Source organism: Anas platyrhynchos, chromosome 9 (genome assembly GCF_047663525.1).
Source record: "Anas platyrhynchos isolate ZD024472 breed Pekin duck chromosome 9, IASCAAS_PekinDuck_T2T, whole genome shotgun sequence".
Classification (NCBI taxonomy): domain Eukaryota; kingdom Metazoa; phylum Chordata; class Aves; order Anseriformes; family Anatidae; genus Anas; species Anas platyrhynchos.
This window is the reverse complement of record NC_092595.1, coordinates 1,533,369-1,552,078: the sequence shown is the minus strand read 5'-3', so window position 1 is coordinate 1,552,078 and position 18,710 is coordinate 1,533,369. Positions and strand designations below refer to the sequence as shown.

At 42.9% G+C, this 18,710-nt stretch overlaps 1 protein-coding gene across 9 annotated transcripts in view; it reads right to left on the bottom strand.

Moving 5' to 3' along the window:
- Positions 1 to 4,664: 4,664 nt before the first annotated feature.
- The window catches only part of LEKR1 (leucine, glutamate and lysine rich 1), a 50,779-nt gene continuing 36,733 nt past the window's right edge, over positions 4,665 to 18,710 (bottom strand). For 7 of the 9 annotated variants that reach the window (XM_072042278.1, XM_072042277.1, XM_038183717.2 and 4 more), the window contains 7 exons: positions 16,506 to 16,587; positions 14,686 to 14,763; positions 14,193 to 14,396; positions 12,449 to 12,542; positions 8,919 to 9,071; positions 7,685 to 7,984; positions 4,665 to 5,209 (listed from right to left, as the gene is read on the bottom strand). In XM_072042278.1, the coding sequence (XP_071898379.1) occupies positions 4,802 to 5,209; positions 7,685 to 7,984; positions 8,919 to 9,071; positions 12,449 to 12,542; positions 14,193 to 14,396; positions 14,686 to 14,763; positions 16,506 to 16,587 (1,319 nt within the window). In that variant the 3' untranslated portion in view covers positions 4,665 to 4,801. Of the gene's footprint in view, positions 5,210 to 7,684; positions 7,985 to 8,858; positions 9,072 to 12,448; positions 12,543 to 14,192; positions 14,397 to 14,685; positions 14,764 to 16,505; positions 16,588 to 18,710 lie in introns of those variants that run through there. The other 2 variants (XM_038183714.2, XM_038183721.2) reach the window with 2 other exon arrangements.

Here is an 18,710-nt window from a genome sequence, read left to right as displayed (position 1 = left end):
ACTCGAAACATGTTTGGAAACAGGAGGCTCCCCAAACAAATCAGTTCCTGTAACTCTGGGGCTGAGGAACCAGCAAAGCCAGGCTGCGCAGGCTAAAATGATGCTGTGTCACCATCCACAAGTTTCCAACATTTAGAAATGGATTGATTTAGGGGACATACATAAAGCTACATGGATTTCAAAGCAGCAAGCCTGACTCAACATCCCATTAAATGGGCAGTGCAGGTCACAGGAGTGCAGGGAACAGCCGGCCTCCGTGGTGAGCCCTGGCACAGCCCTTTGGCCATCACAGCCCCAGCACACGGGGCCATGACCCACACGGGGAGGGGACAGCACGAGATGGGTCTGTGACACGGCTGGCACCGCGCTCGAACCTGAGGCAGGGACATTTTCTGGGGCAATAAACGAGCTTCCTGACTGGAATGGCTTCTGGATTAGCCCATCCGTTTTGTGCCTAATTTTGTTCAGTGTGTGACAGCGAATATGGGATACATAAAAAGCTAAGCAGAATGTTTATTTATTCATGCCCCATAAAAACGGGGATGCGCTGACATTTCGCACACAGACAGCTGCACAGGGACGAAAATGAATGGCTTTCCTTGCTCTCCATTTGCCCTGTTTCAAAGCTGCCCTGCACGTAGATCAGTGCCGAATCTCAAAACCTCCCTCACTGTGGCTGTCGTGCAAGGAGCAAAGCACACAGAGGGCGACAGGGTACAAACCTACAGCGAAAAGGCCAAGAACAAAGGCAACATACGCAAGGCAAACCACAGCCTGCTCATATCTAAGTGTGATAATGACATCGGTTTTCCAGCCTGCCAGTCATTCCCGCTTCCCTTTCAGTTTCCAGACGCTCAGATGGCACAAGGGGCAGCCCCGCGGGGCACGTCTGAAGATGCTGCTGGGGGCAGCAGGTGAGCAGGTCTCACCCCACCACGGCTCGATGCTCACCCCATCGCGGCACGATGCTCACCCCAAACTGCTCTCAGCTCCCTGTGGGCTTGGGAGCCTTTTCTCCAGCTCAGCCTCAAGCCCTGTGGTCGCTCCCTCCTGCCCACCCAGCTTCGCTTCCATGGCTCCAGCCCTGGCTGTGCCAGAGCCCCGAGCAGCCTGTTGCTGCGGGGAAAGCCCACGGGTCCCTAAAGACCACGGCGTGCCCAGGAGGCGACCAGAGCCTGCAGCTGGCCCCTTCACAGGGACGTCTCCTGAGGCACCCCCAGAGAGAAGGGCAGCTGCCTTCGCATCAGCTGGATCACTGAAACCTGCCTCGGCACAGGACAGGAGCTTTGGAGCACGCACAGGGGGCTTTATCCCACGAGCAGTGATGGAATAAGGTATAATACGAGCTGTAGGCACTTTTGGTCTTAATATGTTTTAAAAGCAGGTTTTTATTTATTTATTTATTGAAGTTCTTAATCTCTTACTGATTAAGAGCACGCTGTGGAGGACTGCCCGTTTCAATTTGTGTAAGGCAAACCACAACCAGCTGGTGCGAGCTGTGTACGGCGACGTAACTTCAAGACGACACGTAGCAGTGAAATATTGATGGAGCTGGGCTTGTTTTAGCTGCCTGGTTACAACCAGACCCGTATATGTAGATCAAACAGAAAGTGTTACTTTTGCAGGCTACGCAGCCATCAGCCTTTGGCTTACTGGGAAGAAACCCAGCCACATCCTGGCACTGACCTCAGCTCACCAGCAACCCGAGGCTCCAGATGGAAAACTGCAGCTAGGGAAGGTTTGTCGCTTGCTCCCTTCAGAAGATAGGCCCTATCTCCTGAGATACGAGCGAAAACAAGCTGCTGGAACTGGCCATGTTTGCTTGGAAGGGTTTTTTTTTTTTCATTATCTGGGAACAGTTCGCAGTGCAATGCCAGATGCTCATATTTTCCATCACACAAATTATATTTCCGGTGTTAAAACCTCTTCAACATTAATCTTGTGCAGTATCCTTTTTATTATCCTATCAAAATTAATTTTGTACTATGCTTTGAGGATGAAAAAAAGCCACATAAGTGCTAAACATATTTGGTTGTATTATTTCACACCATTAGAGTTGCATATGGAATTTATTCTTTCTTCAGTAGAACAAACTTAAATACCTACAAATAAAGACAAAACCTAGCACAAAATTCTCATTGCGTAAGTAAGAACCCATTTTAAATAACTTAAAATAAAGATATGTGGCTTTTGATAGGAAATATCCCCAATTTCACTCTTATGCTCTTTCTTTTGTTAAAAAATGTGCAGTGCTTTATGCAGCATACTTCAATTTATAAAACACTGTGAGCCAAATCAAGAATTTAAAGCAAAGAACGTCTCACAGCACAACTGTCTCTTTAAGTGAAAAAAAAAAAAAAACCAACACACACACACGACTGTCTATGTTTTCTTCTGATTAATACATTTTAATGATATATGGCATGGGGTCTGGCTCCGGTTTCTATTTTCATATACTCTCAATGCTGCTAAGATACAAGATGATTTTTTTCTGGAGTCTGCTTTATTCCTTCATGGAAAAACTCCATGTGCAAGCCACAGGCTGCGATCCCAGATCGCACACACTCACTCGGTTAAAGGGCTATTTATCATTTCCAAGACATGAGGCACATCACTGCTTTATTTTGTAATATTAGGAGTATGTCTGATACATATGGCCAGCACTTACATCTACGGTACAGATGGCAAACACTTCGGTACATATGGCAAGCACTAATTTCACCTCCTGTCAAAGCAGCAGCGAGGCAGCTCCGTGCCACCAGCACTGGATTTGATTCTCTCTGCATTTCTACCTGTGCAGCACGCAGAGATTTGGGGCAAACTTAATGGAAAAGTAGTGACCCACACCGAGATCCAGCCTGAGCTTTAAATCTGAGCGTGCAAGGTGAGGCAGGCAGCACGGTGGGGGCAGCCCGAGCCCAGGCTTCTTGCTGGGACCGAGCTTTTCCTTGCCCACCAGCCCGCGGCCAAACTACGTTTGATGCTTGATGCCTGCACGAAGCCTTCTCTAAAGCATCCGCCCAATTTTGCTGACCCTGGCTTTTCTGACCAGAGGAACCAGGCCCGGCAGGGAGGGCAGACGGAGGCCCCCACAGACTCCAAATGCTTGAAACTCCCCTGGAAGTTATGACTACTGGCTAAAAATAAATTTGGGTAAATGTGGCAATAACACGGCAGGCGGGTGTACTGGGTACCCTGCAATGCAAAGTGGCAGTCTACTAGCGGGGTTAGTGCTTCATGGAAAGATTTAGGACTCTGCTCCCGATCTGGCAACAATATCAGCACTGTCCAGGAGGAAAACAGAAGCCTTTGCATTAGGCCAGAACAAGACAACCCGTTGCTGTAGGACATTTTCTTGCAACCTTGAGAAGTGAAAGGATGGCTGGCTTCCTGCAGTCAGCGGGTCAGGAACCCACAGAGACAGATTTGTTCCAACTTTGTTTTTTTTTTTCATTATTCCCTTGTGCCGTGAGTCCTAGAGTACAAGGTCCAGCACAAGAAAAACCCATTCATAAATGCCACCACTTGTACAAGATGTATTACCTCCAGGAAGCTTTATTTCCTGAAAATGTGGGGATATAATTAGGTGTCTGCACTCTCCGTGGCGTTCTGCGCTGCTGCGTTTCATTCCGTTGCGAGAAATGCTTTGTAAACTTTCTTTCACTACGTGAAATTAATTTGTTTTTAAAAGCTTGTCACTGGTGAACAAGGCTTCCTCATACTAACACTTTGTCTATTGCTTAGCAGCGTGGGCCCTGGGTTTCTGTCAGGTAGGGGAAATACGGGAAATATCTGTTCCCGACTGCTTGGGCCCATGATTTATGCTCTCCCTCCTGCTAGAAATATTATTTCCGTGGCTGCTGCCGTTAGTTTATGTGCTACTCCTTTCTTACAGTATTTCAATGCCCAGTGAGTCCTTACAGCTGCTGCTCTTACAGGACCTAAGCACTACAGCAGCGGCCCTGAGCCCAGATCTGGGGTCTGCCCTGCGTGCGTGGCTCCAGGGGCACCACGGCACGAATGGGTACAAGGTGGAACGGGGTATTCTGTTATACAAGGGCTAAAACGGGACAATTTGCTTTCCCCACCTGTGCTCTGCCCTTGCTTTCAGTACAGAGGCATCACTGCGTGCATCTCCGCAGCACTTCAACATCAAATCCCAGTGCTGCACTGCAGATTACATCAACCACCACAAGCATCGCCAGGAAGTCCTCACCTCCTTGTCAGCCAGCACGAGGAGAAGACTCGTACACAGAAGCAGTAGGGAAGGTGTGTGCCTGCCACTGGTCAGCACAGCGAGCACGAGGACTCGTCGCATGTCCACGCTGTGTGCTCCAGCACCAGAGCCTCCCAAGTCCGTGCAAGTACCCCACTGCTCCATTAGGCAACTGCAAATACCTGACTCGAACCGATCAAAACACATTTTTACACCAGAAACAGACAATGAAGCTACACAGAACAACATACAAAAGAGGAAAAATCCAACAAAGTGGTTTGGGGAAGACAGCATTTGAAATTGGCAATTATTTTAATTACACCTCCTGAAGATCTGCTCCTCTCGGAGAGGCAATGTTTTTCCTTCATACTGTTCTCATCTCGAAATGTAGATAGCATTTAATTACACTGATATTCAGTGGACAAAAAAAACATTTGCATCAAAAATATATAATAATTTAACTTCATTTTAATCTGTAGGAAAGCATGAATTGCATCCAGTAATATCTGACCCCAGGACCCACAAGTAAATGGACATTTGTGCTCTGAAATAGTTCCCCGTGTGCTACGTATGCGCATGCAGCTGTCAGAGCTGACTCAGCTGTCTCCTTATAACCGCAGCAATCCTGCTCCTGGGCTCATTCAGGGAGGACGCCCGGCCTCTGGGAGGATGCGGCGGGCTGAGGGCTGGCAGAGCCACGCTGCCGCCACGCTTACTGGAGGTGGGCGCCTTAGCGGCTCTGGAGATACCGAACTGTCCGGAGAGATTGATTTCCTTCCCCGAGCTGGGGCTGGGGCGGCTTTTCTGTCCGTAATCACCAAGCAGGGCAGCTGAGGAGGTTAGGCTGCCCTGAGCCAGGGAACACGGCGATAACGGGAAGTTTCCACTGAGCTTTTTTAGCTCCAGCACTTGTTCCCTGGCTTGAGTCAAAGCGGCAGTCAGCTCATAGCGTTCCTCGCACTCTCTGCGCACCGTTTCCTGGAGAAGAGCGTTCTGCAAACAGAAACAAACACTCGCTTTACAAAATGCCATTAGGGAAAAAGTCTGCCCATTAAAGTCCTCTGGTTCAAGGCAGGGGTGCCTGGAGGGCACTGATGCGTGCAGAGCCGTCGGTGCTTCCCAGTATTTTGGTTCCCCTGGAAGTTGCTCCAAGGACATACATCAGCATTTATACATACTTCATTCTCTCAGGAGACAATGGAAAATGTGAGGTAGGTTATCAGGAGCTACTTCTGATGTCCTGCCTGTCATCCAACTAGGGGAACTGGGAATCCTGCTCTTGGAAAGGAAACAGCAACGTAGAGTCCCAGTACTACATTGCCACTTTATTATGATAAGATGTCCCAGAACTTATCATCCTCTGTGTTTAAGCAGTTGTGAACTGATTTTTTGTGACTTTATTGATTATTATTTCACAAATAATTCTGATAAACGATTATTTATCTAGTGGTTTTCACAAACTTTTCACTGTGATTACTGACACCCAAGTGGTAAATGACTAGTAGTGATCCTCGAGCAGACAACTGAAGCTGTTCCCGTATGACAGAGGTCCCCAAGTCAGTATATTATGCAGAACTTATCTGTGATGCTAACTTTTCTGTTTTCCAGCTGAAATAAAAAGTCAATAAATAACAAAGGGCAACATGCTAAGTGGACTCGTGAAAGTCAGAACCCCTGACAGAAGCAAAAAACAGCCACGTTCCTAACTGCGCTCTTCTAAGCAAGCAGTTGCTGTTGACTCCAGGAGGTACACGAGGACGGAAGGGAAGCCACCACGAGGACAGTCTCTGACAAAGAGAATGATGAGCAAGTCAAATAGAGAATATCTGGGGTGTGCACAGCCCCACTGCCTGGACACAAACATTTCTATGTAGACCTTTTTAGTGCTGAAACTACGAGCGGTGGGCAGGGTCAAACCACATACCACTCTGAAGTGAGGACAAACATCTGTCTGAAATTCTCTACAGTGAGATGACAGTGAATACATAGAAGGGAAAGAAAAAAAAAAAGTGTAAGAAGCATAATCTCAATGGCAATTTTTTGATGTTTGGAAGGGACAATACTGGCATCAGTAAATTCAGAACAGGAACATGTTGCTACCAAACCGGAATGGGGTAGGTTCTGTTTAGCCAAGAAAAGGCTATTATTAAACTATTAATTTTTTTGGATGTGTGTTCCCTTCAAAACTTGAAAAATGATGGAGCAAATAGAAGTTCTTTGTTGACCACTTGAGTTAGATTAGAACCTAATTAGATTAGATTAAATCTAGCCTCTGTACCTACCGCAGGTGAAGGAGTGGTAGGAGGAGGAACACAACTGCTTGCAGAAGTAGGAGAGATGGGAATATCTAAAATAATTTGTTCTCTGAATATCTAATTTTGCAGGCAGCTTAATGACATGAAGTTAGACCTTGGTCTCTCTGCCACTCAGATGTCACTGATAGTCCACGAACTGATCTGGGAAGTGTTACCACGAAAATCTGAGAGATTATCCTAGTGTGAAATCTGTTTTACAACCAGTTTTGATTTTCAGCCACTCTGACCTCTCCATTTCCTAATACCATTATATGAGAAGAAGAACTATGCTTCGGAGTGGGAAAACTAAGAACATAAGTGGAGCTGAAGGAAGCTCACGGCAGGGTGTAACAGTGTGCTCCTGACCACACCAAAGTTCCCGATCAATACTTGGAGAGCACGCCTTTCCAAGAGCCCTTCCCACACGTACAGGACAGAACAACTGCCAACATCCTTCCCATGCCACCAACACAGTGCTTCTGAACCTCTCTCATGCATGAAATAAACATCAACCCAAGACCTAATTCATTTTGAAGAGTTTCATTTTCACTGTTTATCAAATTTCTTCTGCCACTAATTACTTCAAACATTCCAGTCTAATCTTATCTGCAGTCCCTGACTCCACTGTTTTCACATTTCTCATGCAGCACTACAGCTCCCTCTCCTCCCTTCCCACAATACTCCAAACATTCAGCAAATGCTTGTGGCAAGAATATCCAGCAGGCAAATTTCTCTTCATATTTGATCACTTTTATGCAATTGTGTTACAGAATGTGGATTTACTGGTTGGAGGTGGGACAAACCCAAATGAGAAATATCCATGTCTTCTGCTCAGGAACCTTGAAGAATGCTTTATTGTTTACTTATTTGTATAGTGGGATGTGAGGCTACAGTCTAAGAAAGAAGGATCTTAAAAGACCTGAAAATGTTTTCTTTAAATAAAATAATATTTTAAATGTTTGTCTAATTAAAAATTTCACACATCTTGTGATAGTTTGTATTGATGAAATTACTACGAATTTGTTTCATAAATCTTTTAATTTAAAGGTTTTGTTTTGTTTTGTTTTTAAGCCAGTGTGTACCAGGGTCTGAAAAAATGTATGCTTTGAATGATTCTAGAAATCACATGTCTCAAAGTAAAAATAGCAAGGCATTTCCTTGGTCATGTTCCTACCTCTTCTTGAACTTGACTCAAATTATGAATCAGCTGTGTCCTCTCCTGGGTTAATTTTTCCAGTTCATCTGACTTGTGTTTAATTTCTTTCCTCATATTATCCAGAAATGATTCATTATTGTTCTTTTCCATCTCCAGCTGAAATTCAAGTTCAGTAATTATTCTTTTAAGGTCCTGAATTTCCTTTTCTTTATCTTCATCTTTCTCTGCAAGTTTGATCTGGACATCTTGTAACTTCTTTTCAAGAATTTCTGCCTCCATCCTTAAGCTGTTGGTGGCACTTGATATTAATCCAGGTATCTGCACGACAAATGTTGCATAAGTCTACATTCAGTGGTTATCTTTAGACACGTAGAATTAACTATTAGACAAATGACTTCAGGAAAAAAAAAAGTAGAAATGCAAGCATGCAGGTCCTCAGAGACAAAGAAAATGCTTTGAATTTACATTATATTCTCAGAGGATATCAGAGAGCTCTAAGTGTATCAAAACTCCCTCAGAGCAGAGATTAATTAATATGACCAAGATCAAACAGAGAAATAGTGGTAAAAATGGGGAAATTTAATTTCTTTACAGCAAGCCAATATTTCTTCTGGGTTCTAAAATCATATTTGTAAAGCAAACTGTGATAAATTGTTCTTTAAAACACTGTGTAATGTAATGAATTTTAAATAACAATATAATTTCATCAAATTTATTTGATTTTTCCAGAATTCTCAAGTGACATGTCAAATCTTCTGAAAACTAAGGCAATAGGCACATTTTTCGGTTTCTACATGAAACCTCAAACACTCTATGTCTGGGTAACAGCACTGGCCAATTGTGTGTGATGCAACAAACAAGGGAAGGCATTAACTGGACCTTAGCCCGTCGGTGAGGAATGCATTTAGGAAGGGATAAAGCAGTGCAGATGGTTCTGTGACAACCTGTCATAGTCTCAAACAGTCCAAAGGCTTTTAAAATACGACATTGTCAGTTGTTAGCAGCTACAGTTTGTGGACACAGATGAACTCTGGATAGAGAAAATCTGATAAAACATCCACAACCACAGTAACTACATATCAGCCTGTTCCATTTTCCAAAATGTCAAACACCTGCTATATCCTAAGATCAGGAAAAAGTCATCATCGAGACACAGGACTACACATAAAGAAGATTGTATTCCTTCACATACTATTTTTCAAGGGTTTACGTGATCCACTGCCACACTATTTTTCCCTCGAGTGTCACACACCTTCTTCTGGAGCTCTTCATGATCTCTCTGATATTTTGTGATCAATTCCTGCTGTTTTTGCCTTTCAATGTCTAGTTCCACTCTTGCTTCTTCCTTGACTTTGAGAATCGCTTCTTTGTGTCGTGCTTCACCTTTGGCCAGATCAATCTCCATCTAGGGAACAAGCGCATTTTAACGACGTGGTGCAACTCATCTCAGGATTTATTTTTCACATTTCACAGTACTGCAATGAGTGGTGTGAAATTTGGCAGACTGAGACGCTGGGAGCTGAACAACCACATCCGACCGCCTGCAAGCACCTGAGCCAGCGAGAGCTCCCCCAACCCCACTGCCCCTCCAGCTCCGAGCCCCAGGGGCAGCCGCGAGGAGCTCGCTGCCCAGGGCACGGCGTCTCCAGCGGTGCTACGAGCCTCCCACGGGCAGCCAGGCTTCACTCTGGGTCACCACGAAATGCTGATTCACAAAATCCCTGGCTAGCCCTGAGAACAGATCGTTATTCTGCTGGAAGCATTTGCTCTGGAGGTAAACCTCTGCTCGTTATTACTTCCAAGCGCAGCAAAATGAAACTTTTCACAGTGAGTGAGATATGCTGTGCTAAAAATAGACCGTAAGCTCAAAACTAAAATAAAAAATACTGGCTGGCTTATGAAATCATTTTCTACGCACGCTCTGCCGTTCGCAGTAGATAACGACGTGCCATACGCAGAGGTTCTGCTGGTTCCCAGGGGCCCTGCTCACAGCACACACATACCGCAGGTGCTAACCAAAATTTGGAGGTATGGAGCATCTTAGCACTGCATCCCTGTCCCCTAATGTGTCCTGCGTCCACTACATCTGTCACAAGCACCAAAACAGAGGGGAAGGAGCATACCCGAGAGCCTCCCCCCACACCGGCCGGTGCCCGACGGGCAGGCAGCTGCATGGACCCATCGCTTCCCAGAGCTGGAGGATGGGAGCTCTTATCCACCTCGGCTCACTTATCACTATTTTTTTTTCATTTTTTAAATTGTTCTTCAAATGTTCTAGCACTGCTCGGATGGTATATACACTGGAGAAGCTCTGCATCAAAAGTGGAGACGAGTAAGTGAAAGGTTTACAAATTGTGGGTAAAACATCCCAGTCCTTACAGCATCTCATGTATTAAGTGTTATGAATTTAAAGTTGAAAATCCAGCAATAATCGCCTCAAAATAAAAGCCTGGATTCTGGAAGAAATACTGACGGCTGTGTTTTGAAGTGTTTTTTTTCCTAAGCCGGTTTGCTAATATTATACTGCTGCAGGCTGCATTCTAATGGCCTTAATTGTCGTACGCTGAAAGAATATAAAAGTCGTGTTAAACAAGCACTGCACTATCCTAGTTATTTAAAATTATTAAAAGCCCAGAATGAGCTTAATTATAGCAATCTAATTTTGTACACTAATTATGAGCAAGAGTGTTACAAATTCCTCTAACTCTTTGGGGGGAAAAGATAAACTAGAAATATTGTAATTATTTTAAAAATCAAAATATACACAATTCTGGGCATTGAATGGGCACAAATCCCCCCCTGAGATTTAGTTTAACACTGGCACATTTGTAAGACCCTCAGAATAGACCACGATTATTATTATTATTATTATTATTGCAATAACGTAGAAGATACGTCTGTATTTATTAGATACAGGAGTTTGGTTTCTAACCACAGAAAAACTTATTTATTAACTCTACATATTATTATAGAAGCAAGTCGTGAGCTGGAGGCTACTTGATGACTAAGACTAGAAAAATACAAGCAGTACAAAAACCTGAGCTCATTCCGAAGCTTATGCAAGCACTTTTCACGTCTAACGTTTGAAGCCAGTAGCTGATAACCACAACAGGAAATAAAACGATAGGTGAGCTCCAAAGAAAGCATAATGACTACCAACTGCTTTAAAACTACTTATGTGTTCCCCATTAATTACATATCAAAAAACTCACAAATGCTTACATCGATTTTAAAGTCGTTTGTAAAAGAAAAAATTTTGACCCACCACAATTTAAGGTTTATCTGCATTTTACATATAAAACCAGAACACTTCATACTTAGGCAATGGCACACTGACCCAAGAAAAGATAACTTTGTCACATTTCTGACTCCTGTCTGATGAGAACATCCTTAGAGTACTTGACGTTCACCGCATTTTAATGGCTGTGATACCAAAGATGTAATTGCTGTCTCCTCCTAGCAGCAGCCTTTATCTTGTTTTAATGTCACGCTGAACAACACGTTGTGATTATGCAGACAGTGTGACCTCATTCCAAAATTATATCCTGCCACACAGAGGTTAAGAAGTTTTAAAAGAAATGTAACAGATCTTAATTGTTGGTAGTCCAAAAAATTTCCTGAGCCTAAATAAAGCTTTCAGATACTTATCACATCCTGAACCAAACCCGAAAAAGACAGTAATTTTAGTCACCAATTATGTAAGGCCTAAATCAGAAATGTCAGAGTTATTGTTCAACACCGTTTGCAGTTCTTCCTTCACATTTTTTTTAAATAATTTCTTACATTTGTTTTTTGTGTGTATTTTTTGTTTCCCCCATCAGCTACAGACGGGCACGTATAAAGTCTCACACACACACACGGGAGGTCGATCGCTCTCCCTCACACCTTCTCTCTTGCCCTCACCACGAAGGAACTGCCAAAGGAGCCTGGGGGGAGGCGTGTGAGGGGGGCTCTGCAGGCTTCTGAAGAAACCAGCGACTAAAATCACACAGGCTGGGCCCTTTCACAGAGAAGCTAACTTGTAGGAGTGTGAGGTCTTCTCAAACAGCGCAGAGGTATTTCACTCTTCACCTCCACGCAGCTCTGCTCCGAGGGGAAGCCACGTAAGAACAGCAGCCATCAGCAGGAGCCTGTGTGGTAGAGACGCTGCTGCCTAAAAGGAGCTGATGGCACAGGGCAGCAGGAAAAGCAGGCGCCTCTCATGTGCTGGAGGCCTTCCTAGCTCTGGGACTTCCACACACAGCTCCCTAGCTCTCTTCTGTGGCGATGAGCCCACCTCGTGTGAATGGATGCTGCTTTAGGGGTTTCGTTCTCCTCACCATGCACGTGAGGCTTGCCCCGATGCTGCAGGAGCTAGGGGTTCACATCAAACCCCTGAGTTTCCTGCTCTTCCACAGCTTGTGACAGCTCCGGAATTAACACGCTACAACAGCTCGTTTGTTTGGCTCTGCTTTGATTTGCAAATGCCTGTCCTTCTAGGGAGAGGACATTTTTGCTATTTTATAGATTTGTTTCCCAAACAGCCACCCCCAGTTTCAGTTCCCCGACAGTCCAGATCCAGTCTGAGCACCCACGCCTGTAAACGCTCACACTCAACACCGTTTAGGTCCAGTTCCAGCCTGTGCAGAGATCACCCACTGAGACCTCTGGCACAAAGAATCCTACTGACGTGTCTGCACCTGAGGAGGCAGGGATCTGCCTGGCGGGACAGCTTTGTGACAGCTGACTAGAGCTGGAAAAAAGAAGAAATGGAAACTGTGCCAACTACACATCCAGCGTTACCTTCTCCCTCCAGTTATCTTCATTCCGCATCTTCTGTCTTAATGTTTCCTGCAGCTGCTCTGTTCTGTTCTGATGAGAAATCAGCATTAACTCCCTAGAAACCACAAAAACTCGTATGTAAATACGTGCTCTGCCCAGATTGGTGGTGTGCCATTTCCTTCAATTAAGGCCTTTGTGGCAAGGGCTCATCTTTTCCTCTTTGTTTAGTATTCTGTGCAGTAAGCCTAACAATCCTGTCCGGAGCCCAGAGGCACAACCATAATCACTACTTTGTATTTGCATACTGCTGTCACACAGTTTTTGAAATTTGTGTTTTAAAGAAAATACTGTAGTTGATCATTCTTCCATATATACATGTGTAAACCTCAAATATATTCATAATGCTCAAGTCAAATTAAGATGAATACTAACTTTTATAACACTCAAAACAAGTTGTTGTATTTAATGAACTCAGGATATTACTATCATTATTTTTTTAAAATCTAATAGCTCCTGAATTAAAACCACCAAGTGGTTGCTATTGTTATTGTTACTGTTTGTTATGTTTTGCTTGTAGAGCAAAAGCCCCGGAGAGTTTAAATTCTTGTAACTTAGATTATCAGCAATGTACTGACTGGAACAACTCACTGAACTGAAAATATTCTTAAATTAACATGTAGTATCTTTTCATGCAGGTACTCACGTACAGTAAATACTGAAACCCCTTAGATGTAAAAATAGCTTCATGCCTCTTGTGTACACTACTATCTCAAAAAATCCTTATCTTCTCCAAAACCCACATTTCTAAATGTATTTTCCCAAATCAAACAAATAATGTACTGCCATGTCGTAAGTAAGGGACAGCACTTTCTATGTTGTTAATAAAAGACAATTTAATTTATCAGTAACTGCAAATGTAGTAGCAAGACACTTTTAAAAACAACTCGGTGAATGTTAGGAATAAACCAAATATGTAGATTTTTCAAGGCAATTAAAGAAAAAATGTGGATTTAGGTTGATAAGTGGAGAAGTCTAAAACAAAGGCACTCGGATACTACTCCAGGAAGCAACAAGCCTCTGCAGCTCAGTGCTTTATTTTCCCCATCTGAAAAGTAATTACAGGGAAAAGGCTAGCTTTGTCAGCAGCTGAGGACCTTCAGAATGAGATTAGACTGGCAGGAAGCTGTCCATACACTTCACTGAATTCTCAGCCATACCCAATAACCTGCCATATTGCAGTATTTACAGCATTGTTACCGCTTGCAAGTTGCTAATAACAGAAGTTACAAGAATTTAAAGTCTCCAGGGCTTTTGCTCTACAGGCTCACATAACAAATAGCAACTATAACAACGGCAACAAATAGGTGTTTTGATTAAGCTTGAGCAGGATTGCCCTGCATTGCAAAGCAGGGCTGTTGGGTTTCTTTTTTCCTATTTTTATTTTCTTTATAGGCATTGTTTGTTCTATTCAGCTTTTGCCTATACTCCAATAATTTAAAAACCCCATCCAATGAATTCCACAGTTCTGGGACAGGGCTCTGGGCTGTCCTGCCTGTAGGAGCAGATGGCCGAGGGCAGGGGCAGGACACAGCTGGGCACAGCGCCTCTCTCCCAGTCTGCCCAGTGCCCGTAGCCAGGCTCCAGTAACAGCCAGAGGGGTGAGGACCTGGCAGAGGAGGAATGCTTAACTTTTTAGAGATGTCCAAGAAGAAAACCTAGGGTGAGTGTACATAGCGATTATCTGTGGTGACTCAGCTCTGATTACCTTTCTTGCTTCAACATCACCACCTCCTCCTCTGTTTGTTGAAGAAGAGCTTTAAGTGTTTCCAGTTCACTTTCTGATCGGCTGGTTCTTCTTTTTAGATCTTCCTCTCTCCTCTCCTTCTCAGCCACCTCTTCCTGTAAATGTTTGCATACTTGTTGGGAAATCAGTAGAGATTCCTCCTTTTCCTTGAGCTCTTTTGTAAGTCTACAGATGAAATGAAAAGAGAAAAGCAGTATCAACACCACAGTTATCACATCCTCATTTACTAACAGAAACTAAGCAGATGAAATAATCTGTACCTGGAAGAGAAAATGTTAGACAAAAAAAAGTATTCATTCCTTATGAAGTTAAATCTAGTGACTTGAACACAAAAATAGAAACTGAAAAGAGAAAAAAAAAGATTGTATAGAAGCTGCATTAAAACCATAAAATAAAATTTTTGCTCTTATTGCTCAGAAATGTACATGTCATGAGATATAGTTTCAGCATTTACCTTGACTCAGAAATTCCATTCTCGTATTTCATTTTTTTCAGTTCATTTTGACAGACATCGAGTTCTGTTGATTTCATCCTAAGAAAATGTTTTTAAAAAGTTAATTTGTGCAAAGCAATGACAGTCTTTACTCACGCAATAACCTGAACATCATTAATTAATCTATTATCTACCTTGCATTTTCTATTTAATTAAAATGCAGATAACAACAACAACAACAAAACTCCCTTAGTTCCAGCTAACATTTTTAAGTAACACGGTTTATACTTGCAGTGTAAACCCAGCCTAACCCAGGATCACAAAAAGTTTATTGTTGCAAACAACAAAGTGGGAGCTTGCAACACTGATGAATGTTTCAAGCAAGATATGAACAAAAAGGAACAAATAACAATTTAGTATGCAAGAGGTCTGGAAACTTTGAAGGTTATTTCTCATTATGTCACCATTTCATCAATTAATAACCATGGCAAAGCCTCATATTTATGCTTAAACAGATATAGAATATGTTATTTTATTAAATTACACCCATATTACACTGAAATTTTAATATTACATTTAGAAACACTGTACTGTTTATTTAACTCTGTTCATTAAATCTTTTTTTTTGTACATGATACTTGTATTATCATTGAAATACGTTGTTGCTAAGCATTCCAAATATTTGCAACTGTGTTATGATCAGCCCCTGTGAATATAGGGGCTGAGAACAGAGAGTACGCCTCAGACAAGAATCCTTCTTTGAATTTCAGGAAAATATAGAAAAAGCTTGATGATAGCTCTGTCTCAAGATTGTCCATGCTTGTGCCCTACCCTCGAGCTTCATATTTGAAGCAGTGACATTTATTTTCACTAGTGTACTGTGCAGGCTGAATTGTTTTCTATGCAAGCACTGTGGATTTTAAACACGGGAAAGCACTCAGACCCCCAGTGCTCTGGCTTTTAAAGGTGGTGACTGCTCTCACTGACCTCTGTGTACTTCTAACAGTTGTGTTTGAGGGGACCCCGGGGTCCCAAGCTGCTGCTCGGGATCGGGATGCGCTGAGGACGGAGCTCGCAGTGCCCCGTGCCCCAGCGGCCGGCCTCCCCTGCAGCGGGGGGACCTTCCCTTCTCCACTGCTGGGCAAAAAAGGCTGCCCACAGAGCCACCCAGAAGGGAAAATAAAGCAGGGTAATAAAGCAGATAAGCTCAGTAATTGGTGTGGGTTGGCACAGCTCTGCAGGGGGGCTCTCTCTTCCTCGGTTAGCTCTGATAAATGGTTGGTGACATGTTCTCTCTTCTCTGTTAATTCAGGCTTTGTGTTTTCTTATTTTAAATCATACAACACAGTAAAATACAAATCATAACTTACTGGTGCATGGGGAATACTCTCAGTAAATTTACATTTGGGAAACAAATTGTAGTCACTGATTAAACACTAACGTTTCTGATTAGCTTTACTGCACCCTGCCCTCCATCCCCAACTTGCAATGTGAAAGACTGCTTTCCATGCACATTTTCAGTCCAGAAGTTATGTGGGTTTCACAAAATGTATCCTACACGTGTGCATTACATGAAGTGTCAGACTGAGCTGGTTTAACCTTCCTCTTTGCTGTGTCCTTAGACACAGCTGGAGAAAGCAAGCCCCCTCCCTCAGAGAGCCACATTAAATCAGTTGGTTAGAAACACAGACTGTGTAATATAAATATAAAATATTTCCTCTGCTGGCCGTAGCCATCACAGACCACTCAGACAGGCAGCAGCACAGGTCCCTCTCTGCAGCAGGTGCCCAGCCACAGCTGTATGCCCAGTGGCAAAACAAACAAGCAAACAGAAACCTTACATTAGCAGCTTTTTGTAGTGGTCCATTTCCGCTGTTACTTTCTGCAGCTTGAGTCCGGTTGTCTCTACTTGGTTGGTTAAATCTGCAATGGAAACACGGCATTCAGGTCATTCCCTTCTAGGCACAGCATGCTTTATGCGGGTGCTCCGGCCGGAGAGCCGCCCGTCCCTGTGCCCACCTCTGTGCCAAGCAGCTTGGTGATCTGTAATACCTGATTTCTCTCTGCTTACAAGCCAGATGCTTTTATTTTCTTGGGAATAACAATTATGTTTACTGAAAAGGTTGGAGCGCTGCTGTGCTGCTGTACACTTCATTTCAGAACAGCCTTCCAATTTTTATTCATACTTGAGCACAGGCTGGCTTGAACAGCAAGAAGCTGTGTTATTTTTTATTCTCCCAGGAAACATCAAATTCAACCAAATGTAAATACAAGTGTGTTCAATCATATACACATTTGTACATAATGCAGAGCAGAAGCATGGAAGGTGGATAGGAAAATAAACCACTAATGCTACTTCATCTAAAATATTGAAACTGACTTAGTGCTACTATATATTTTGTCTTATACTCTCTTAGCTAAACGTTATCTTTCAGAACACATCACCCACCAGTTTCAAGCAGCCATTGCATTTGTTTCAGTACATATCCCAGTCCTTTTCATCTATATCATTAGATTAATTATCCTTTTTTTTTTTTTTTTTTCACACACACACACAAAACCAAACTACTTCCAAAGAAAATACAGTGCAAAGATCAAAGTGCTGTCAAGTATCACTTCTCCTGCACAGGCTCACTTCAGTGAAAAAGTGACAAACTTACTCCTATATAACGTTTTGATTTATTAGCTTCCAGCCCTGTAAGGCTGGAATTCCCCATAAAAATTATTCCCCATAAAAAATCATAAGCTTATCCCCCTGAAACTATGAACATATTTCATAGTATGTCCCCTGAATTTATGAATAATTTTGCATATAGGTCTCTGCCCCTGAAGACAAAGCAGATGGAATATTTTTGGTATAACATACTATTATCATCATGTTTATGCATTTCAAAGACAAAAATACTGACACGGTGCTGCTGCATTTATTTTTGTAATGCTTAGAGACATTGCCACGTCTCTAAGTCCTTTAATGTTGAATCAGCTTCTATTCTGATCCCTATCAGTGAGATCACTGATAATTAAGTGAGCAAATGGAAGAGTGTAAGTAGATATTTAGAGGAGAAAAAAAAAAAAAGTGCCTTTAAATGTTTAAATGTGTGAGAAAGGTTCATACTGAGCACTGCTGCTCATTGCAAGCCCTGACTGGCAGAAGCCAACAGATCTGGACTTTGTAGGTCCTCCTGGAGTTACTCGATTCATTTATTTTAGCACACAGGGGATGCTGATAGCTCTCCGCTGTGCCCATGGTGAGCTGCCTCAGACGTGATGTCATCCCCATTTGTTTTTTGTCTCCTTGAAACAATTCAACCATGGAAGATGAGACACAACAGAAAAGGCAACTTTTGAACAGATTGGAAAGACCAGTTTTCATGAGAAAACTTAAAAAGCGTATTTAATCATCCTGTATATCTTAGATCAGCATCACACAGATAAATAGCATGTATAGATACCCCCCCACAGAACTACACATGTAATAAGAAAGCAACAGCGTGCCATGAGAACAGACAACTGGAGGGAAGGTCTAAAATTATTCACTCCCAGTCATTGTTTTTTCTTATGTTTGCAATGCAGCTGTAGGAATTTCCTTCCTTCTGCAGTGTATTAACCCATAAAACGTTAACAGAACCAAATATGGAAAAATGGCATATGGTCGTGGAATTTCTCCTGCCCCAGATTTGGAAATCCAAGAGTCCATAATGATACGCTGTTTCTTAGAAACAAAAAATAAATGGTGTTCTTGAGATTATGTGAGCAATTCATGTCTGGAAGTAGGGGTGGAAGCTCTGAGTGAAAGCTCAGTGCTACTGAAGAAGTGAAAAATTACAATAAGGTCATTTCTCGCAAGACTCTTAAAAAAAGCACATAGAAAGCAAAGCTTCCTGTGGTAGCAGGTATGATAACAGCAGTATCATCTGCACTTAGGTGATTTTCAGATTTTGTGCAGCAGGCGAGGACAGGGGCGCAGCAGCATCGGGCTCTGCCCCGTGCACTCACCCCTCTTCCTCAGGGTGCAGCAGTGGCAGAGATGGGAGGGAGGTCTTCAG